Below are 23,037 nucleotides of genomic sequence, written 5' to 3' on the forward strand. Positions count from 1 at the left end.
TTTATCGGTCTATATCACTTGATGATAGACTAATATTCAAATGTGATATCTACCTACTACTTGAATTTAGAGATCGATCTCCATTTAACTTGTAGAGAATTGAGAGGAACTGGGGAGATTTTTTTCGTTGACTAAATATATATCGTATATATACATTATAGGGACCAAAATGAACCAAAATATAAGAAAAATTCATATTCTATCCATGATAGACACTTATACACCATTAGTGTCAATATTATTGATAGATATTGATAGAAGTGTATCAAATATTATCAATAACTATCATTATCTATCATTGATGCAATTTGAAATTTTGTTATATTTTGTAAATATTTTTAGTAATTTTGTCATTTACAATTATTTTCTTACACTATTTATTACACTATTTATAAAAAAATTATAAAAAAAACACACTCTTAAATCATATTGACCATAGAGACAGTTTATGAAGCTTTTTACCAACCACGTGAACTAAATTCTAATTATAAATTATAAGACTTGAGATCCAACTAACGTACCATAAAGGTCAAAATTTAAAATTATTTTCCATATCATATAATATACAAACTAATAATTATTATACAAGGTTTTATTTTCTGAAAAATTATTTTAAATGACAAAATTTTCAAAAACATTTACAAATACATGATTTTTTTTTTAAAATAATGTTATTTAAATAAATATTGTCAAAAATAGGATTGGTGGAAAAGTAATGTCAAAAATAGGATGGCAGTTGACGAAGTCATGTACCCAGTACACGACTCCAGGTACATGACTTCGCCTAGTTGTCTGTCTAGTGTGGCAACATTGACTACCAAACCATCCAACATACACAAAGTCCTAAATTGGGAACAATTTAACACAAAATTTGTCCTATTTTTTTAAAATAATTTAAACTCTAATCTCATTTCTGTTTTTTATTTCATAACTATCCTATTTTTATCATTAATTTGAAAAAAGATATCATTTTTTAAATTACTCTCAAATATAGCAAAATATCCCAATTTATTAGATAGACTATTATTTGTATTTATCATGATACAGATAAACATAAATAGTGTCTATCTTGGTTTATCGTGACCTATTGTAAATAGACAGTGATATTTTGTTAAATTTTGTAAATATTTTAATTTATTTTACTATATTTGAAAATAACTTTTTTTAAAATATAAACATTCTTAGAAGTGTTTATTGCATGTCTAACAAAATAAGTTTAAAAAATTAAGTTCATAGTACATACTTATTTACTTTTGCAAAAATGGCAAAAGAAAACAAGTTCAACTCTCGTGATACACCTGAATATACATTTGATTCACCTGACATTCTAAAATCCCCAATATATACTTAAAACACCACTGGTACATACTTGATTCACTTGATATCCTTCTAATAGACACTTATATATTTGATATACACTAGATATTGATACATGTGATACAAACTTGATACACATTTATTATACTTGATATACACTTGGTAAACTTGATATATCAAATATTTATATTTATAATAAAACATTTGAATTTTTGTAAAAGGATCGAAAAAAGAAAAGTATACATTTATTGTAAAATTATAAAAACACATACTATTATTATAACATAAATGAAAATATCTACTCCTCAAATACAAATTATTATAACATAGAACTATAATAACTCACACTAAAAAAAACCACTTCAAAAGTTTCATTTTTTTCCCTATAGTTGATCAAGATCGTCTTATTTACAAAATGTCATGTCATTTTATTTACCAAAATATCATTGGTCATATTTATTTCATTACTCTCGACTTACAAACCTTTAATATTTTATATTTTTATTATTTAGGTATATAAATATGTATGTTACATATATTTCGTGTATATCGAATATATGAAGTGTAAAATTTATGTTGCACTTATTTTTTAAAACATGGGACAAACTTACATATTACTAAATTTAAACTTTTTTTTCTTTTTTTAGAAACACCAAATAAAATACAACAGTGCTTTCGTTTAATCCTTTGTTTGTAGATTCTCTACATATTTTGAATTCTACAGTTGCAATAATACTTCACCAAAATTTCAAACAAAGCCTCGGGTTGGCAGTGCTACTTCGTCATCGTCCCGGTTTCACTATGGTTACTTCCAATCGGAGAACGCCGCCGTTATTTCTTTCCAGACTTTGAAACTACACTTTCCACCCAAGTTTTCACTAATGGGAAAGAACCCTAAATCTTCTGCTCATCCTGTTGCAACCCTTCAATCCAAACCTTACGAAGAGTAAGCAGGATTTCCTTTCCTTTCTTTTCTATTCCATTTTCTTACCTTTATGTTTTTCCCTAATTTGTATTGGAATACGTTTTTCCGAATTTGATTAAAGCAGTTCCTACGAAGGTGAACGTCTCGATGAGTTGCTACTGTCGATTCAGAGGTAAACGGTATTTAATTTGTCTAATAATGCACTTCAACAAACCCACCACTTACCCATCTCCTGTTGTTACAGAGAGATAAAGACAGCTAGAGGTTTGAATGCGGAATCCTTGCCGGAAAAATTTTGGCTTAAGGTTTCGTATTTTCAACGTCTTTAGTTTCTCTTTTCCATGTCATGTCGATAATGTACTTTTGTTATTAGTTATAAGCTACTTATGTTGAGTGATGGGATTTGTTTTAGAAACAGTTTGCAATTGGAGTTAATGAGGTTACTAGAGCTCTTGAACGGATGACACCATGTGGGGATTCTGCTCGCTTAATGAACCCTAATTATAAGGCGTGTAAAGTCAAGCTTCAGGTAGTCTACTCGGTTATTTATGTTGGGCAATGCTATCTTGGGTTTAGACTCGTAAGTGTTACTTTACTGGCTTTTTTAGTTTTGTGTCAATCTCATGTGTGTGTTTGTTTTATTATGATATATTAATTAAATTTACCTTCACCTACTGACTTAAGCTTTTGTGTCAATTGGTGATGTAAGATTGATCTAAACAGGTTGGTTCAAGAAGTCTTGTGTTCAAAACTTGTGTTGTTTCCTTCCCAATTAACATTATGTTAGATACCTAGATTAGTACCATGGGTTTATCTTGTGTAAGGGTAATTAGATTAGTCTAGGGTTAGGGGTTTAAGGGTAATTAGTTACTTAGGGAGTTACTAGTAATTATTGTGCAAGTATGGTTACTAGTAGTTATTATGTAAGTGTGGTTACTAGGGTGGTTACATCTTGTTATAAATGGAGGGAGGGTAAGTGAGAGAGGGAGATTATTCTGCGGAGTGATTTAGGGTTTAGGTGATAGTACTCAAGAGAGAGGTTCCAAGTACCTAATACTTGGGTTTATCTTGTATTTTTTTATAGTCCATTATAATAAATTAAGATCTTGTTCTTGTTAGCAAGTGTTCTAACACATTCGTTTTCACTTGTTGAGCCTTCTTCATATTTCAAGCCCACAAGTGAGAGAGAATGGAGTGTCATGGTATATAATAAAATTCATCGTCACCCATCAATTTAAACTTTTAAGTCAATCAGTAATTTAAGACACGAGAAGAGACAACAAGTTTAAAACACGAGCTACATTTGGTGTTTCCATGAGCTTTGGTTGTGATAAGCTGATTTCCTAAAACTTCCTAAGTCTCTTATTATTTTCTTTGTCGTCAAATTTTATCAACGAAATCCGTAGTGTAGTTACACAATTACATGCCTTCTTGGGGATTATGCTATTTGATTGGTAGAAGGCCATTAGTTGTACTTGGCCACAGTAGAAAACTTATACAAGAATGAGAATGGCCCATTGTTCATGTATCCTACAGAGTGTTGTTTGTTGGTTCATGCATCCTTCAGACATTTGGTCCTCAGTGAGATTCCATGCTTTTCTTTAGGCAAAGTTCTTTTGTAATTATTCCCTTGGTAATATTTTGCTAATTTGGAAGCCTTTCTTGTAGTAGGCTTGCTTTTGGTTGGCTTGTTTTTTCTTCATTTCTTGTATACCCTTGTATTCTTTCCTTCTTTCTCTATGAAAGTTGTCTTTTCATCGAAAAGTTGTATCCTACAGAGTGTTGTTTGTTTGTGAAGTATCTTGTCTCAATGCTGGGTACTAGTGTTAAAGCAAATTTAGTGGCCATTAGGTAGTGTTTCTTATGTAGCCAGAACTGGGATGAGGCTTTGAACTTCTATTTGTAAGTACTCTTTTCTCCCTGGTAAGCTTAGTTTCTCACTAATACATTCCATAGGTTTACCAATCTTAGATAGAACTGCTCCTACACCTTTAGCAGAACCATCCATCTGGACTTCATTGATTTCCACTAAAGATCCTAAGAACAACTGTTTTGTAAGATCATGCACTTTGAGATATTAAAGTAAAGCTCGTCTAAGTAGACAATTAGAATTTACCAAAGTATGGTCATAATACATGTATCATGAGGCACATAAAAGTACTTGGAGTATTGATCGAGCTAAAACGTATATGCACAACTTGCCTTATCTGCAAAGACTCGTCTGGGTCTTAAAGGCTATTTTTCATTTTCTCTTGGTTTGATTGTCGTGACTGCTTAATCAGCCTACAAGTTTTGAAAGTGGTTTCGTTTTGTTCACGGATTAGATATTTTATGGCAAACTTTTACCTCTATTTTCAATATGTATTCTTTATATCATTCTAGTTCAACAGTGAATGTCATTGTGAATTCCTCAGGACAGGTATCCTTTTTATGCTTGATGTATACCTCTAGTGCAATTAAACCCAACTTATCGTGCTTTGTCTTCTGTCTTTTCTGTATGCAGCGTTTAATTAATTCGACATTTCACCTTTTATTATGTAGGCTATACTGTTAACAGCCAATTGCAACCCTCGATGGCTTACAAACCATGTGCCTTGCTTGGCCATGTCTAGGAAGGTACCATTGATACTCGTGAAAGATAAAGAAGGATCATTAAGGTTAGGTGAACTCGTTAACCTTAAAACAGCAATTGCAATTGGAATAAAGGTGAGTAAGAAATATTAGATCTTTTATGTGTTGTGTTTTGTTCTAACTTTTTCCTTTTTCTAAAAAAGCTGCATGTTTCCAAACGAACTGCAGTCGAATGGGAGCCCTGTTAATCAACTTATTGATGAAATTCTTCAAAGAACAAAATAAAGACACGTTTCATGAGTACAACCAAGTTGTCCGGTGTTCACTGTACAGTAAAAATGATGTGAAATTGAAGCAGGTTCTTATCTTCTTCCCTCTAGCAGTCTGAAATGTCTAGCTTGCTAATCACATGAAATGGGTTCGAGTTGATTCATTCTAGATAATGACCACCACTTTAGTTGGAAAGATAGCTCGTAGATTTGGGGAATGTTGATCTTTTGAAAAAGGTTGTTTGTGGCTGGAGTTCGGAAAATTCGTAGTAACATGTGTCTTGTACATTCGATTGGAGGTTATGGAGATGAAAGATTACTTGTGTTTGGTATGCCTTACATTGTTTGTGTTAGACATGAATTTATATTCCTATTAATTCCTATTAAATCCATCCATTTAAAATCAACCCAGCATTATCTAAATAAACTTATTTTCGAAATTTTATTGTTGTTACAAGAAAATTGTAACGTATACTTCTCTTCTATAGAAAAATAGATTAGATTCTCTGTAAGTAGTGAAAAATAGAGGTGCAATAGAATGAAAAACTACGTATTAATCTTGAAAGTTGTCATCACCCATTTTGATTTATTTGATTCTAGCAACTTCTAACATTTAGGTCGAAATTAGATATTTTAGTTTCTAAGATTAGATTTTGTCAATAATTATTTGGTTTTTTTTGTTATTAAGTATGGCTTTATGAAGGCTATTGCTACTAGGAATTTTGTATGTCGCACGGTTTACTCTTTTTTTTTTCTCGGAATTTTGTATGTCACACAGTTTACTTTTTTTTTTTTTTCTCTATAGCTATTTTTAATAATAGTAAAATAAACCAAAATATTTATAAAATATATCAAAATATCATAATTTATCATATCTATTTGTATCGTGATTGACAAGGATAGTAGTTTATTTTGGTCGATTGTGACCTGTAGCAAATAAATATTGTTATTTGATTATATTTGTAAATATTTCAAAAGTTGTCATTTAAAATAATTTTCCTTCTCTTATCCCCAAGGATTACGCTAAAATAATTATATATATATATATATATATATATATATATATATATATATATATATATATATATATATATAATTTTTAAAGACTATTTTCAAATACAACAATAAACTTTTATAGCAAAATATTATAAGCGATAGAGTACTATTTGTATTATCTATAGATAATCGTCTATTTTAGCTTATCACATATAGATGATATTTATTAAATTTATAAATATTTTTATAGATTTTGTCATTTAAAGTAACTTTTCTCTTTAATTCACACAACTCAAATAGTTATTTTACCGGGTTAAAACTTTTTTCATCTGTCTTTATTACTTAATATATCCTCAAACTTTTAGTTTTGGAGGAATATATTTCTTAATTTTAAATTTTATATCCATTATTTTGACCCATTAAACATTGAAGTTCAAGAACTTAAAAGATATTTATAAAAGCTTAAATGTCTACTTATATAAAAAAATAAAAGTTTTTATGTACTAAACTTGTAATTTAAACTCAGAAAATTTTGTATTAAGAATTTTCAAACAGAATACTTGAGAAAAATTCAACAATTTTCTATGCCACGATTCCATTTAAGAACAAGCCCTTTAATTATACTCCCGTAAAAATCAATTTTCATTTAAATACATTAAAGACGGAAAGTGCAATTTAATTAAAACAATCTAATTAATCATAAATTGCTTTAGGTTGAAATATTCAAACGACAAATTCAAAGTCCATTTAAACATGCCAACCTTCTTAAAGAATTCAAGCAGAGGTGATTATCAGTTGGAGCTAACTTTCCAATCAAAGCGTCACAATCGACTAGGATCAATTTAGTTCACGTTTAGTCTATCAGCTTACCATTGAACTATTCCATTTTCCGTATCTGATTGGCATACTACATAAAAGAAGAAACGTGATTCTAGGCTCCCAAAAAAAGAAAATTCCCTAACTGACATGATGTTACTATATTCAAGTTACGAAGTATATAATTTAGAAACTGTCAAGAATTGGCCTAGTTTAACAGAACTGAAAACCAAGATTGAAAGGAAAAAAACCCATAAATTTTCAACAAAAAAAAATCAAGTATGCAAAGAGAAAAAACATTTCAAGTTAAACTTGCTTTGCTTAGTGAATGCTTTTCTTCATCTAATACAAGTGACTATCAGAAATTATGATGAACACTGAATTGAATGCCCCTGAACTCGAGAACTCTTGCTGATTTCCGACATCGTGTAATTAGACGAAGCGTAGGAGAAAAATATGAGCTGATTAGCTTTAGTAGCTTCGGCCCCAATAGCTCCATTTCTTTGCAGGCTTCCCAGAAGCAAAACATTTGGTACCTGAGCACAAACATCATAGTAAATTCAAGGAACCAAAAGAGTTGCTACCAAGTTTCCCACGATCCCACAAGTTGGTATAAACTCATATTAACATGCAAAATGAATACAGAGATTTGGACATGAATTTAGAAACCTTCGGGAAGAGGAGGCTGCTCGAACGGGGAACATAAGGTTTTGGCTGCTCCCATCTCACCTTTAGTCCTTGTTTTCACATCCTTTTCGACCTCCTGGAGTAACAATGACACCATCGTCCTTTAGAAATACACCAGGAAATGATAGAGGATGGAATACAACAAACAATTAAATATTTCAGATTTCAGAAAACTTATTTCCATTTACCACATAGCTAAAACAGACTTCAGAAGAAACTAAATACTTAAAAATGCATCGACTCAACCAAGTGATCAATGCAGTTCAAAATTTTATTGTACCCCATCAATTCTATAGAAATCATCCTAATGAAACATTATCTCCGCTGCAGCAGCTAAGATTGCAACAAAATCTCCCTTTCTACCTACAAAAACAAGCTTTACAAACCAGGACTCTATAGTTGATTCATCAAATAGATTTCAGCATATGAAAGCGTATTTGACTAGTGGAAAAGCATAGCAACCAGGATCCCTTCAACTAACAAATAAAATTTTGGTGGCCTCATGAAAAGTCGGAACCAAAAAGTAGGCAGTCCTTAATATGTAATAAACAACACAAGTGGAATTCCGAAACAGCGACAATAAAAACTGAAGCTGTACCTCTTCATTACACCATGGAGCTAATATCATTTTCTTCTGACCGAGGGCTTCAGTAAACTCCTCCCATGTATTAACAACCTGAATGCATGCATCTCGTTTTTCTTTTGCCGCATCAAAAAGGCTTTGTTGAATACTTTCTAGCAATTCTTTCACTTGTTCAACCAACAAAGCCCTAGGTATGTCCTTCTTTGCAGAATTATCACGGCGAACTGCACGTACCTAGAAAAAGAAAGTACACAATTATATATTAGCACTATGCATCAACACAATCCAAATCAGACATTAACAATTATTAGCAAGGAGAAAACAGTATTTCACTAGAGACAGAACAGAAAATTAATAGACAAAATATCTAACCTGATTGTTCGCTAAGTCCTTAGGCCCTATTTCAATCCTGAGTGGAACACCTTTCATTTCCCAGTGGGAGTACTTCCATCCAGGAGAATAGTTCTCCCTAATATCTACCTCTGCACGAATTCCTGCTTTGGACAATGCATCTGAAGTGGCAGAACAAGCATCAAAAATTCCTCGAGTGTCTGCATCTTTGTAGGGAACAGGAACTATAATGACTTGCACTGATGCAACTTTGGGAGGCATCACCAATCCCTTGTCATCACCGTGAACCATAACCATCACACCAATCTACAAACAGTTCGGAAGGCTAGATTAACAAGATGAAGAAATTCACTCTAACAAGTTACCAAAGGCTAAGACAAATGCAAGTATCAAAATATTACCGTTCTGGTACTATAGGCCCACGAATTTTGCCAGACCATAGCTTTCTCCCCCTTTTCATTTTCAAAGTTGATTTCAAACATTTTTGCAAAATTTTGACCCAAACAATGTGAAGTCGCACCTTGAATACCACGACCAGTGTTTGGGATAAATGCCTGCATATCACAAACGGAACAATGGTTTTATACAACTTAAATAAGTGATGGATATCAATTTGCGATGCTGAAGATGGGTCATAGCATTCAGTCAACTTATACCTCAACGCTTGTGGTGTAAAGACCACCAGCAAACTTCTCCATCTCACTCTTCTTGCCTTTGATAACAGGAATTGCCAGGTATTCTTCATATATGCGCCTATACAGTTCCAATATCTCAAGAACCTGAAATAAAAATGACCTTTAGATAATGATCACAGACACAAAAGAACTGCAAAATTTCAGACTTAGATTGAAGGGTATTTTGGTAATCTCCCTTGGCTTAGTTAAGAATTTGATGGAGATTTAACCTTCCCTCTCCCCTTTATATTCTTCCAATTGTTTATATAACTTTGTTTTCAACCAAAAAAGAAAAAGAAAGAGAAAACAGAAGCATAACAGCTTTACCCACTGGTTCATCTATGAAAAAATGAACATGGTTCATGATGCAAAAATAATTAATTAGACCTAACACATGGCAAAAATACAGAGCACGTGACTTAAATAAAAAGATAAAAAAATTTAATAAAACCCTCTTAAGGATTCATTAAGGGCCCGTTTGGTAACGATCCCATTTCCCGTTTCCTGTTTCTGTTTCTAATTTTTTAAGAAACAAATGTGTTTGGTAACGTTGTTAGATTCTCGTTCTCAAAATGATTAGAAACATTCCCAAAAAAATTCAGGAATTTGTGGGAACAAAAAGAAAAGAGTTTCTCCCGTTCCCGTTTCTCTTAGTTCTCAGATTTCATGGTTTCTCTTTCTTTTCTCCTCTTTGCCTTCTCTCTTCTCCTCCGATGTTTTTCTTCGTTCTTCGGCTAGGGCTCCATTTCTCTGTTCGCCTTCTTCAATCTCTTACCCATTCCATCTCTTCGTTCGCCTTCTTCATTCTCTGACCACGGTGGCTCTTCCTACTCCATCAGATTCAATTCCTCACGAAAGCAGATCTACAAGTGCAAGAGAAAAAATAGAAAAAGATGGGATGGGTAACGCAAACGCGGGATGGGTAACTCAATCCCTTGTGGCAGAAGAGAGATTTCAAAAGAGAGATTATGGAGAAAAGGATTTCGGTGAATTGCTGCAATGCAAGAAAAAAAAAAGAAAAAGATGGGTTTTTTTAAAAGAAATCCCCTTTTTTCCACTTGCGAAAGAGACAAACAAAAACAAATGGTTGAAGGAAGATGAGGAAATTTGATACATGGTCGTCGGTGTTTTTCAGGCCAGAATGGAAGAGGAACTGGCCGTTCCTTTTCGGTGTCGCCATAACCAGCCCCTTGATTACCAAGATGACTATCGGATTTTCTGAGGAAGAGGTGAAGAATTCTCCCTTTGTAAAGAGGCACAGTCGAAGTCGATGAATCCTTTAATGGGGGGATTAGTGGCATTGGAAAATTTTAGATGTTTTTCATTTGTGCATTGAGTTGCTTTTCATTTGTTGAAATATGTTTATGGGTGATTTTGAAAGTGATAACAGTCTTAGATTATTGACCTTTCTGGTGAAGTAAACTAGGATCATGTGGGTGTATTCGTCTGTTAAGAATTGTAAGAAAGATGTGCACGTTTTAAAGTATATACCAATAGCATGTTGCACAATTCACAATTATATGTTTAATGTAGAACACTATTAAGAAAACAAGAAACAGTTATCAAACACGTTTTCTGTTTCTGTTTCTTTTTTTCAAGAAACAAGAAACAGTTATCAAACACGTTTTCTGTTTCTGTTTCTTTTTTTCAAGAAACAAGAAACAGTTATCAAACACATTTTTACTTATTGTCCTAAAAAAAAGAAACAGGGAACAAGAAACGGAAAAGGGAAAACGGAGAACGGGAACGTTACCAAATGGGCTCTAACAATCTCCAAACTTTAAAAAGAAAAGAAATCCAGTTTTGACTCTTAAAAATATAGCCAATCATATATAAAATCCAAAATTTATGCGGCAAATGAAATCTAGATTACACCATCATGCTTTAAACAGAACAAAACGCACAACTCATCCTTGAGTTCAAAGCCTGCACTTCGGGATGATCACGTGAAGACTCAATGCTGCCCCTATAGACCACTCATTCTTTTTGCTTCCAATTAAAGTGAGTTTTGCATGTTTGAATCTCAAATTTGCTCGTGATAGTAAATTTTATTTTTTATAATTATAGCATTGATTTTGTGGTTAGTGATGACTGGTAAGTCGGTGATCCACTGACCCTACATCTCAAAAGTTCTAAAAGATCCACGTTGCACGCCTTACAATTACCTTATCTTTAGGACTCCATAGTACTTCCTTGTGACATCAAACAAACAACTAAACAAGTTTATTATATTCTAAAGATTTTATTATTATTAAAATAGAACTTGCAGCTGAACAGGATGCTGAAATCTACAAACGTCTTAAATTTTGCACAAAAGTCAACCCAGTAGAGTGACTATATAACAAAGATAGATTCAATTTCAATGCAATAGTCCCCAGGATAGCGACTCATTTCCATCAATGGTAACTGAGAAAACAAGTTGGTTTTAAAACCTAAAGCGAACCATAAAAAAGACATTTTTCTACATTATAATTCAAAATTAGAGTTTGATACCTCTGTATCTGCTTCATCCTTAGTAGCAAAAGCAGTATGCCCTTCCTGCCATAGGAACTCACGACTCCTGCAGTTTATTAAAATTAAGTCTCTCTCTCCAAACAATTTAAAATAAAGTTAAGATAAGAAAAAGAAGATTATACTGTTAACAGGTCCAACTTAGTCCATCAACATAGTGAAAAGAAAAGAAACAAAAAGATAAGCACAAGCAAGAGTAAAATTGCCTAATAAATGGTGTGGGATGGCTGAACTCCCATCTCACGACATTGCACCACTGGTTAAGTTTCAAAGGCAGGTCACGGTGACCCCTGATCCACTTAGAATAGTATGGATACATAACAGTCTCACTTGTAGGGCGAATTGCAATGGGCACTTCCAAGTCAGACTCCCCAGATTTTGTCACCCAAGCAACCTACAAATCAATGCCAAGTACCAAACCATGAACATTAAACCACAATTGCACTTTTCAGCTTAAAAATTAAAAATGAATCGACAGTACATGGGGAAACTGATTAGAAAAAAAAACATAAATTCCAAGAAAGGTTACTTACTATTGACTAAATTCCAACTGAACTGCTATAAAAAGGGGAAGGGGATGGGTGTCTACAGTCTTATTGAGAATACTTTTTAATAAGAAGCAACAAATATCATTGCTTGAGCCAAAACTAGCTGATAAGTAACAGGTAGAGGCTAGAGAAACTAGCTGGGTACACCGAACCAATACATTGAGAGATACTCATCATAATCAAAATATCAGGAAGATTGAAATGATATTCATAAGCCGATGAGTCCATGACCATGGCAACCATACCATCACTTAACTGGAATACACCCAACAAACATTAACCATTTCAAACTTCATCATTAAACACCCATTTCTCATATATTTAAAGAAGTAATAATAAACAAAATTTCAAACAAACAAACAAAGATAATAAGCATTTCCAATTCAGATGAAGAGGTTTCTCTATTGGAGCATATATAAATAATATATGAATAATAAAACATCACCTCAGGAGCAAAACCTTCTATATGATCTTTCTCTCTCTGTAAGACGCCAGGAGATACAAAAAGTGGAAAGTAGCAGTTCTTGATTTTCATTTTCTTAATTTCTGCATCAAAAAATTCCTGCATGATAGCAAATTAAATCTTTGAACCTAAAGAGACAAGAAGAGACTGTAAAATTGACGATGGATGCTTACTTGCATAGTCTCCCAGACAGACATTGCCCACGGCCTCAGTATATAGCAGCCAGAAATATCATAATACTCAATCATTTCTCCACTGACAACCACCTAGACAAACTAGAAAAAGAATTATTCAAGTCACCGGAAAGAGTCTGTTCATAATATTACTACGAAGCTTCCTCCAAAAAGATATTTCATAAATCAATGACATTTTACAAAAATAAATAAATAAATAAATAAAACAAAAAACAAAACAAAAACTAAAAGCGACACAGAAGTTCAAGCTTGTGTTTTTTAAAGCTCTAAGGCCATCGCAATAGTCTTCTGGGACTTAAGCACAAAGCGCAAAAAAGAAAGCGTGAGCCTTTTATTGTGAGGAACATTATATACAAAAAGCACTACATTGAATAGAGAAAGCATAGTTGAGGTGAAAATATAAAGAAAAGACCCCTAACCACAAGAAATTTTGCATTTTAAGCTTAGCAAAATTTGATTTTTTTAGTTAATAGATAAAGAAAATCCCTATTATTACTATTTTTTAAATTAATGAAAAAACCCCAAGACATAGGGCTTTGAGCTTTGGGGCTTCACAAAAGGCGCATCTTATTTTGTGAGCCTCGCTTTTTCAAGGCGAGGCACCAGACCTAGACCTTGAGCCTAGGGGTGTGCCCAAGAGGGCTTTCTAGAAACACTGAACCTAGTCAAGTTAAAGTGTGATGAAAGGGGAAAAAACTCAAATCATACGGATGATACATGTAATTTGACAACCTTGGAGTGAAACTACACAGTCTACCTTCCCTACAAGGTCTGCCAAACAACGTTGTCGCACTCAAATAACTTTACGGAACAGAAAAGGTCATTTTGCAATTGATAGAAACAAAAATTAAGCACACCTCAGAATACCACTCTCCAAAATTATCGTCCTTCTTATTAGTGAGACCCAAACCAGTCTCTTTCTTCACCTCCTTCTTTTTCCCACCTACAAAAACCAGTAAACAGCAGAGAAGTGGTTAACACTTTCCAAAGTAGGGAGTAGGAAACAATTGCACAAACAACTACAGTACTAAAGAAACAATATTTACCAGCTTTAGGATTAGTAGCAGAGCTACCTGGCTTTGGACCGGCCATGTTTTCTGTTTTTAACTTCTGCATGAGAATCATCGTAGAAAATTCAATTTTAGACAGAGAAATGCAACTTTTTTTCAATGATTAAGTAGCCATTGAGGGAAGTTCTAACAATATATCATGTAAGAACGAGCAAAACACAAGAAGGAATCGAGTTAAACCCAATAAAGTTTGAATTGGGTCGAGCCCTGGTGCCAAATTCCACAAATGCCACAACATAAAAAAGGAAACGCACATCATTAACTCAAACAAACCCACCCCAGCAAGAAAAAAGTAACCAAAAGAAAAAAAGAACAAACAAAATAACAGGGCATCGGTCAATTACTAGATGTGAATAACTAAGGATTTTCCATGAAAATGGTGAAAAAGGCAATACCGTATTCAGATTTGACACCGTTCCCAGCTACACGTGAGAAAAATGAAGGGAAAAAATAGAAAATTAAAGCAAAAAACAGACACCCAAAATGACATTGTGATGGTTGAGATTAAGAAAACTAAAACAAAGATAACAAGGAGCATTGAAGAATTAACCAAGATGCTGAACATACTTCAAACCCAGGGAACGAAAGCGTGGGTGGGTGTGAGAGATGAAAAGAAAAGATGAAAGGTGTGCAATTGAAATGAGAAAAGAGGTAGAAGAAACTGTAAAAATGGATGGACCTCTGGGATTTGGAGGAACAAGGAAGTAGCCCCGGCCGGCGATGAACAAGTGCGTGGAGAGGAGGCGCGCAGAGTGATGAAATACAATGAGAGAAGTACGAGGGTTAAGAGCAGGACAAGAATAGTCGGATTAATCTTTCAAAAAAGTTACTTTACAAATCAAAGAATAAAACATTGCATTTTGACTTTTTGGACATTGGACGGTGAGCGCAAATAGCCATCTATCCGAATTATCCAACAAAACGTTGGATTTTATTTCAATATATTATTTTAAGTTAATTCAATACGAGCTATCAGGATAAACTAATAGATTAACTCGCTAAATCCTTTTAGATCGAGCTAATCAGTATTCGTTAAATAACAGATCATTTCACTCAAGTGTCGTAGTTGCACTCACGTTACTGTAGATATATTTGTGTCCATTTGATATAAACTAAGTTAATGTTTCACGGTTGTTCGTAACCTCGACTAGGTCAAAATACCATTTTATCCTTGAGATTACATATGATTCATTTAAGACCCACTAATCCACCATTGAACAATTAGTTTAAAGTTCAACATTTAAACTGAATTCCTCTTGGACCGATGAGAGATTTAGATGTTCAAGACTTGGATTCAGTCTTAAAGGAACAAACTATCTACAATCGTTCTACACTCTATCTCTCTAGCCATCCACCCCGTCTTACCCTTGAAATAGGAAGCTTATTGAACCAACGACGTTTAGCTGCTCTCACCTATGTAGATCTAAGGATAATATCGTTTAAACAGAAGTTCATAGTTAGCTTAGAATTAAGATTAAATTACTTAGGCAATCATAAATGAAATAGTTAATTTATATAGTCTACGGTGTTATAACTTAAAAGTGATTATTTCATGGTTTCAGTCTCATGTAAACTCTTTACATAGAATGTCCTCACTCTCATGTCTCTACATGAACAATTCAGAATCAATCGTTTGTACTAACTATAAAGCGGAGCGCATCCATAGTGTTTTCAGAATAAGGCGTCCAATCTTATTCATGCACTATAGATTGTTTTGACTATAAACTCGAACTTGATCCACATTTATGCCTCTACATAAATTCAAATCTATATTAGATAGCCTTGAGACCTTAATTATTTAGATTCAAGATTACAATATTATAATTTCACTAATAAGTCCTCAATAAACACTTTATTAAATATAATAGAATTTTAACTACAAACTACGAGTTTTATGACATAAATTCCAACTGTGTTAGATCCATATGTAGTTTATTATACATAAATTGTGATATTTTGCTATATTTACAAATATTTGTAGCAATTTCTCATTCAATTTTTCTATTTAATCACTTGTCAAAATCATACACATGGTGCCATATCTTTAATTATTAGCTCTAAATCAAATTTCAACAAAAAGAAAAATTATAAATGAGGATGGTACGTGGTTTTAAGCAAGTTGAAATATTTACTATTGATGATATTATTCACACAAGTGACGTTTTTTATTATAACAACCAATTGAATGGAGATGGAGTCTTGCACTCTAAGATTAAGTTTATGTTTTTCTTATTACACAAATTTGTATACAATATACAAAATAATTGAAACGTTAGATTCCCATTATATAAGTGTGAAACAAATAAAATTTAGTAACGAAGTAAAATAAACTAAAATATAAAAAAATACAACGATACATGATAGATCTAATATCCGTTTATTAAGAAAGAGATAAGACTATTATATTATATTTATAAATATTTTTAATGATTTTTTTAAGGTCAAGAATTTCTTTTTCCATATGTTCTTAATATAATTTGTGACAAAAAGGAAAAGAAAGAGAACTAAGAAAAAAAAGGACGAAGACGTTTAAAGGGATGCTGAACATAAAATTACATGAACAGGTCTGGGGGGTTCTTCTTCATCAGAGCTTCAGAAACATTGTAAGGGAGAAAGTCGAAAGAGGCAAGAAGAGAGCTTGCAGGGAGTGACTTTGTAATGTGGTAAACCCTTTTTGGCCTTTTCTTTTCGGTGAAATTTTGAAGTGTTGGAACTGGAGAGCAATCGGAATGGAGGATGAATCTTCGCGAGCAATTAGGCTTATGAATTTCGTCTCTGAGGAGCAGGTTTTTCCTCGTTCCCCTCCTTTCCTTTTATTAATTCATACAGTATTTTGGATTCTCCTTTTCAAATCAATGCAAATATATTGATTTTTGCAGCTGGATGAAGCCAAGAAAACAAGGGGCGAACGGGTTGAGGATGGCACTGCTCAAAGAGACAGACCCCTCTTCGAGGTTCTTCAACGACTATTCGCTTTTACACCCAAACAGAAATTCTTTTAGTAGAACGAAAAAGGACATGTTTGTTTTCGTAGATGGGGTAGTGAACATTTAGTTTCTTTGGAAGAATCCCTTCATCTTCAATGTAAACTCAAGTTATTTCATATATATATATCCTTATGTACAGTAAGTTATTTAGAAGCATATGATTTGACCTATTGCAGCTAGCTATGGTGGGAAATTTTACCGATGAACATGTCAGTTGGCTGTCATTCCAAACATTTGAGAACCCCACTGTCTCTAGAGGCCTTTCTCATTTACAGCTCCGATGCCATATGAAAATTAGGTTTTTGGCTTGGCAGGCTTGGAGTGTCCCTTTGACATTTGAGTTTTAGCATTTCATTGTTACTTAATGCCGATAATCGAGTAATTAAGAGATGCAACATTAAGTTGTTGAGATAGAATTATGGATCAATGAAAGTTTGTGGAGTTGTTTAACTAAGAAAAGTTCATTTACATAATTGGATTCCAATTATTTCAGTCTATGTATATTAACGATGAAATTGAGTCTTATGTCATTATTCTTTGTCATTGATATATTTACCACTTGGTAATCACTTTCTCTTTTATGATGTAAACGTTTAAGTGAAGTTTGAACCAATGATATCAAATAATTCACTTTCCTTGAATTATTTATAACTTGAAAATAAGGAGTTGTCTACTACAATCTATCAATGTTACCTACAACGTTATGACAAGGCACACAACAAATGCAAGTAATAATGTAGAAAATTGAGCACATAAGATTGTTAACCCAGTTCGATGAAAATACACCTATGTCGGAAGGACAACGTTTCAGAAAAGATAACTTCACTAATATCAATGATAAAAAATTAAAACGTAGTACTTTTCTCTAAAGCTAACTCTGTTACAGCGACCTTCGAACAACACTCACTTAGCTGACTACCTAGTCTCCCCTGAAGATCAAGACTCCCTCTCTTAGCAACTTAGGCTCTCCCTAAGCAGTAGAACTGGTGAAGAATGTCTTAGGTTCCCTCTTAGCAGTAGAATTAGTGAAGAATGTTGTGGGCTCCCCTAAGACAAAGGCTCCCTCCCTCCTAGACTCGAGCTCCCCTCAATTCATGAGAGTCCCTCTCACTTGAATTCTATCTTTCCTGTCAAGAACAAATTTCCCTTTGTTCAAATAGCTTAGGTTCCCCGAGCTTTGAGAAACTCTACTGAGGTGAATTAAGAACCACGAGCTGTAAGAAAAATGGAGCAAGTCTCCAAGAAGTGTAGCACTCTCACAATCATAAGTTAAATGCGACCAAACACCAGTATAATGAATTGCAGTATTGCCTATTCTTCTTCAATGAAAATGGTCAACCCAGTTGAAGGACTGAGTGTTCCTTAAATATGTACAGCGGAATCATGAAGAAGCTGCCCTACTTTCCAAAACGGTTGCTCACTGAAATAGGAAGAAAAAGGCACCGATGCAAAGACACATTTGATAACATCTTATCATGTTAACCAAATATTGCCAACTTCACAGAATCTGACATAACTATATTTTTATATTAGTATTTCAGTTGTTTCTGGAAGCCTAAATCTTTGTACAGCCTATTTTGTAATCATCCATTCTTCTCAATGAATGTAGTAATGTTTGCATGTATGTACTCTGTGTATGAGCATTCGAATGCATAGAGTAAGCAATTTATTTGTTGTTAATTACACTTCTCTTTCTATTTTCACAGATTTTAAAGGATAATAAAGACAAGCGTGATGCTGAGTTTAATGAACGGTTCAAGCACAGTGAGTGCTGAAGTGTAATATCAATCTTGTCTTGATATTACTCATTTAATTGTTATTATTATTTTTCTAATGAGAAAACTGGACTTCCGTTGAGAAAAGAATGAAAAGTACATGCCCATGCAGAAAATGATAAGCTCACGAAAAAGGAGCCAGTTACAGGAAGGGGCTCCGGTCTAGTAAAATGAGACCTAGTGAGTAATTACTGGAAGGCCTACACAATGGACCAAACATCCCTGCTGGATCTTACCCTCCCTTGAAGATTCTATTATTTCTCTAGTCCCACAAACACAACAATATAGGACAAAACCCAACATGCCACAAAAACACAATTTGTCTCACAAAACAATATAGCACACACCTGACACCGCAACATGCCACAAAAACAACAATTTTTCACGAACAAGTGGATGGAGGAGAAGCTCTCCGATTGTCACTTGAGCAAAATTGCAACTTTTGATGATATGATCTTGATCAATGTCCTCAGTCGCCTTCTTGCAAAGAATTCAATAATGAGGCCCAACCACTTATACCTCCCAAAAATAATTATCCCTCCCCCCGCCCACCACATTATAAATAAACTTGCGAAAGAAAAGGAAACATTGCCAAGATATCTTTTGAGTTTTTGGAAGTGTCTTTTAACCCCTCCATCTGTTCGATCAAAGGGATGAGGTCCATAGACTTCATACTTACAGTTACAAATAATAACCTTGTGCTATAAAGTGTGAACTTCATGATAGAATCGCAAGAGTCGTTTAGTCAACTGGGCTGTACTTCTAGAACTCACATTACTAATGCTTCACAGAAACCTACCTCTCAATGCACTAGATTTGGCCCATTTTCCTTATCAACCCCCTCCCATAAGAAATTGCTCATCAACTTCTCAAGAGCCTTACATCCATGCCATTATGCAATGATTAAATTCATGCTTATTCAGCTCTTTTACTTCAGGACCACCGAAGGCTCTGGACGAGGATGAGACAGAATTTCTGGATAAATTGGAAACAGTGAGTTTATTTGTTTTACACCCATTACCCATTACCCATTAGCATCTTATTTTCTTTTTCTTTTAAATTCTATTGTCAATTGACATGCAGTCAAAGAGAGAATATGAAAGGCAAATGGCCGATGCAGAGGAACAAGAACTTCGCAGTTTCCAAGTAACTATCCTGCTTTTCCAAATCAAGTGAAACTCTCTCTGTTACTTGTGTTTCTTTTTCAAATTATTGATATATTTAATGCTGGGTTCAAATTTATGACAGCACTCTGAAGAATTGTATGCTAATCAACTGTAATTTCATCTGTTTGCACCTCAGTATGTGATAATTGAGTGTGCTATTGCTACATTGTCTCCTTAATAGTTATGGCAATCAATTAATATAATGCACTATACTAACCAGCCGGAAAAATATGCTCCTATGTGTGCTTTGTGCACAGCTGGAGAGGAGGCATCTTTACAAGTGCACTTCTCCTAAATTCCTAATTGAGCGCTGCAAATTTCAAAAATAAATTTGGGTTAAAATTAATAAAAGAGGGAGAAAGATCAGCTTAGACAAGACAGATATATATAATGTTTATCCCTTCCCGCCCATCCTCTTCACCCGAAAACTCTTCTTCTTACCATTGGGGAATAGGTATGGAAAAACATGGAAATGAGATTGAAGACAGATTTTATGGCTACAAGTCTATTGACAAGGAATATGGAAAGTGAACCTATATAGTCTTTAATGCTATCAGTTCTAATTTTAAGTCTGTTGCATGGCTTCTTCTTCTTCCTTATTTTATTTTATTTTTATTGAAACTATTGAAAGTAGAGACGAAGAACAAATACAAGTTTTACGTGGAAACCCTAGTTTAGGGAGAAAAACCACGGTGCAAATATTTCTTATTATTTTCTTATTAAAACTAATGATACAAGGAAGCATTAATTTATAGGCAATAGAAGCCTAATTAAAATAATGAAAGATAATTAGGACAACATAATAGACTCAATATACAACAAGCCTACTAATTCTAACAGAAAAAAAAAACAATTTTCATTAAGATAAAATGAAATAGTACAAAGGCAGAAGACCACCAAAACACCCTAACCTATAAGAACGGGTTCCAGCCGAGTAAAATCTTTCCAATGGAATAATTACAAAAGGACTTCAAAATCAAAATCCAAAGGGACACATAAAATCTAACCAAAGACCAAATCTCACTATGATCCCTTTTCCTACCACGAAATTATCCAAGTCTGTTGCATGTCTTGAATCATTGTTCTCGAGAGATCCACGCACTACTTGAATTTTGTTTGTTTGTAATAGTTAACTTTTTATCCTTTAGATATTATGTGCTTATTTTCTTTATTGTTTGCCGACTGAAGCTCCACTTTCTTTTGTGCATTACGCGGAAGTGTTGAGTCAACTCACTTCTCATGTTTCCAAGAACATCTCATTATTGTAGCAATTTATTAAATATTTGTATAGTATTGTCCAACAGGTGAACTATTATCTCTCTCTATGGTCTAAATATGTTACCACAGGAGATCATCCTTGTGTGATCTTGGGTATATTAGTTATCTCCAGCAGTAGTTTAGCTCTAAGATCAACAAGTACTGAATAAATGATGGCAGTTCTTTGGTGAGTTTTTGGTCATCAAGGAGGTTCATATCAAGTGAATCATTTTCCTATTCATTCCAAGTGCTTCCTTCCAATAAAAGCTGCAGGTGTGGCCCTGGGCGTAGTTCACACGTTCTTGTTAGTGTTGTGTATGGAAAATTCCCGCGGCCCTTTATACTTGGAATATTGTTGATGATAGGCCTGGCCTGTCTTTTCCCAACAACTTTTTTATATCCCGTGAAGTCTGCGTAAAAGTGAGCAAGAACAACAAGTTATAATTAACTGTTACACTTGTAATTCTGTTTTAGGTTGCCTGTTGCTTTCTGCTTAGTAATATTACTTCTTGTCCACGTTGTATGTGAGTAGTGTACTAGACGCAAGTGCCCACTCTAAATTTCTTCTCAAGCACTATTTCTTGGTGTTCTTTCAGGCAGCAGTAGCAGCACAATCTATTTTGTTGAATGAAGTGAGGGAAATAACCCCTCCTGCTCCAGCAGCTCAGGTTGGTTTAGTTCAAATTCTAAGCTCATCCAGTTAATTTTGGTGTTGGTAGCCACGTCATGAATAATCAATCAGTTATGGTACTAATGTATTACTATTGGTTTAGGGTTCGTTTGAATTGACATTCTAAGTGCTTAATAACACTTTTTTTACACTTAAAAGCACTTATTTAAACACTTAAAATATTAATCTAAACACGTCTTTAGACTGCCTCAAATAGAAAGAATAGAGTCAGTCATAAATTCTAAATATCAGCTAAAAAGTACTCATGGATGTTGCAGACTCTTACATTGTTGGGTATTTTATTTGAAATATGAAATTTGCTAAATATTGGTGGCTAGCCTGTAGACGTGAATTCTATCTAATGTTTTTGTACACAAGGGTGTGAGTAAATTCATCGGACTGGTCGGTTCTTTTCGTTCAAGATGTGATCAAGCTGCTGTAAATGAAGGTTCTGTTAAATAACCACCTAATGTAATCCTGAATTATATGCAGGAAAAAGCATCAGTTAGGAGAGAAACTCCGGTCAGTCGACCCCCAAGTATGATTATCAGAGTAAAGCCACAGGCAAAGAAAGCGAGGATTGAACCTAGAAGCCCAAAAATCGCTGGTAGCATAACTGAAATCCCTGTTGCAAAAGCAGAGGAGCCTTCAAAATCAGTGAAAACACTTGATACCAATAGTGATAGGCCGCTTGAAGCTGCTGCTATAACAGGGCTAGTTTCATATAGTGATGAAAGTGAAGATGAAGATTAGAGGATTGAGTTGGCTATTAGAATCTCCGAAACAATCACCTTATTGAATTTAATTATTTGACTTGAGGTTCTGAAATGATCAATCTTTTTCTGTAGCTTGTCAATTTTTAATATGTATTTACATCTTCTAATCCTTCATTGTATAAATGTTTTAGGCAATCCTCAAGGTTGAAATTTTTATGAAATATTGACTCTGGATTTCCATCTATTGTATTTAAAGAGTTTCATGCATGGCTATACTTAATTCATATTCTTGGATTTCTTTTCTTCTTGGTTGAGAAGCACCCTATTTAGTATAGGCCAGAGGGCCGGTCCTTCCTAACTTAATCCTTTATATATATATATATATATATATATATAATATATATATATATATGTATATATATTAATTAATTTCTAATAATTAATATACATATTAATTTCTAATAACTAATTTATAATGTATATATATATTA

General features: G+C 33.7%; 4 protein-coding genes across 22 annotated transcripts; 3 read left to right on the forward strand and 1 right to left on the reverse strand.

Annotated features, from left to right (window-relative positions):
- The first annotated feature begins 1,969 nt into the window (after positions 1-1,969).
- LOC103503720 (uncharacterized) lies at positions 1,970-5,489 on the forward strand. Of its 14 annotated transcripts, none has more exons than XM_017048179.2 (6): positions 1,972-2,263; positions 2,364-2,414; positions 2,487-2,547; positions 2,655-2,822; positions 4,784-4,948; positions 5,017-5,205. In XM_017048179.2, the coding sequence occupies exons 1-6, from the start codon at positions 2,199-2,201 to the stop codon at positions 5,059-5,061; spliced, it is 555 nt and encodes a 184-aa protein (XP_016903668.1). In that variant the 5' UTR covers positions 1,972-2,198; the 3' UTR covers positions 5,062-5,205. The 14 variants fall into 14 exon arrangements, with proteins under 14 accessions (XP_050946300.1, XP_016903668.1, XP_008466271.1 ...); XM_008468049.2 differs by having other exon boundaries at positions 1,983-2,263; positions 2,661-2,822; positions 5,042-5,489; XM_051090340.1 differs by having other exon boundaries at positions 1,984-2,263; positions 2,655-2,771; positions 5,017-5,489.
- A 1,643-nt stretch (positions 5,490-7,132) lies between these two features.
- Positions 7,133-14,816, reverse strand: LOC103503756 (proline--tRNA ligase, cytoplasmic). 6 transcript variants are annotated; one of them, XM_008468128.3, is made up of 13 exons: positions 14,655-14,816; positions 13,952-14,015; positions 13,763-13,848; positions 12,885-12,977; positions 12,694-12,810; positions 11,907-12,094; positions 11,683-11,749; positions 9,172-9,294; positions 8,917-9,069; positions 8,537-8,821; positions 8,180-8,398; positions 7,564-7,657; positions 7,133-7,430 (listed from the first exon to the last, which is right to left on the reverse strand). In XM_008468128.3, the coding sequence occupies exons 2-13, from the start codon at positions 13,995-13,997 to the stop codon at positions 7,366-7,368; spliced, it is 1,536 nt and encodes a 511-aa protein (XP_008466350.1). In that variant the 5' UTR covers positions 13,998-14,015; positions 14,655-14,816; the 3' UTR covers positions 7,133-7,365. The 6 variants fall into 6 exon arrangements, 4 of the variants coding, with proteins under 4 accessions (XP_008466350.1, XP_008466310.1, XP_008466343.1 ...); XM_008468088.3 differs by lacking the exon at positions 14,655-14,816 and adding an exon at positions 14,543-14,622; XR_540881.3 differs by having other exon boundaries at positions 7,375-7,430; positions 7,564-7,682.
- LOC103503749 (ATP synthase small subunit 6, mitochondrial-like) lies at positions 10,287-10,463 on the forward strand. Its single transcript, XM_051089696.1, has one exon. The coding sequence runs from the start codon at positions 10,287-10,289 to the stop codon at positions 10,461-10,463; it is 177 nt and encodes a 58-aa protein (XP_050945653.1).
- A 1,653-nt stretch (positions 14,817-16,469) lies between the features above and the next one.
- LOC103503791 (uncharacterized) lies at positions 16,470-22,790 on the forward strand. Its single transcript, XM_008468140.3, has 7 exons — positions 16,470-16,761; positions 16,855-16,929; positions 18,669-18,726; positions 19,675-19,730; positions 19,821-19,883; positions 21,757-21,828; positions 22,323-22,790. The coding sequence occupies exons 1-7, from the start codon at positions 16,705-16,707 to the stop codon at positions 22,581-22,583; spliced, it is 642 nt and encodes a 213-aa protein (XP_008466362.1). The 5' UTR covers positions 16,470-16,704; the 3' UTR covers positions 22,584-22,790.
- The last annotated feature ends 247 nt before the right edge of the window (positions 22,791-23,037 follow it).

The sequence above is a fragment of the Cucumis melo genome, chromosome 9, assembly GCF_025177605.1.
Source record: "Cucumis melo cultivar AY chromosome 9, USDA_Cmelo_AY_1.0, whole genome shotgun sequence".
Taxonomy (NCBI): Eukaryota; Viridiplantae; Streptophyta; class Magnoliopsida; order Cucurbitales; family Cucurbitaceae; genus Cucumis; species Cucumis melo.

Excerpts from the sequence above, each read along its gene's own strand:
- LOC103503749 (XM_051089696.1), top strand. The coding sequence starts at position 10,287 with ATGAGGAAATTTGATACATGGTCGTCGGTGTTTTTCAGGCCAGAATGG.
- LOC103503791 (XM_008468140.3), top strand. The coding sequence starts at position 16,705 with ATGGAGGATGAATCTTCGCGAGCAATTAGGCTTATGAATTTCGTCTCT. Across the intron at positions 16,930-18,668 it reads GAGACAGACCCCTCTTCGAG|ATTTTAAAGGATAATAAAGA; the intron begins GTTCTTCAACGA and ends CTATTTTCACAG. Across the intron at positions 19,884-21,756 it reads AAGAACTTCGCAGTTTCCAA|GCAGCAGTAGCAGCACAATC; the intron begins GTAACTATCCTG and ends GTGTTCTTTCAG.
- LOC103503720 (XM_008468032.2), top strand. The coding sequence starts at position 2,199 with ATGGGAAAGAACCCTAAATCTTCTGCTCATCCTGTTGCAACCCTTCAA. Across the intron at positions 2,415-2,486 it reads TTGCTACTGTCGATTCAGAG|AGAGATAAAGACAGCTAGAG; the intron begins GTAAACGGTATT and ends CTGTTGTTACAG. Across the intron at positions 4,949-5,041 it reads CAATTGCAATTGGAATAAAG|TCGAATGGGAGCCCTGTTAA; the intron begins GTGAGTAAGAAA and ends AACGAACTGCAG.
- LOC103503756 (XM_008468128.3), bottom strand. The coding sequence starts at position 13,997 with ATGGCCGGTCCAAAGCCAGGTAGCTCTGCTACTAATCCTAAAGCTG. Across the intron at positions 12,095-12,693 it reads TAGAAGGTTTTGCTCCTGAG|GTTGCTTGGGTGACAAAATC; the intron begins GTGATGTTTTAT and ends ATTGATTTGTAG. Across the intron at positions 11,750-11,906 it reads CATCCCACACCATTTATTAG|GAGTCGTGAGTTCCTATGGC; the intron begins GCAATTTTACTC and ends AATAAACTGCAG.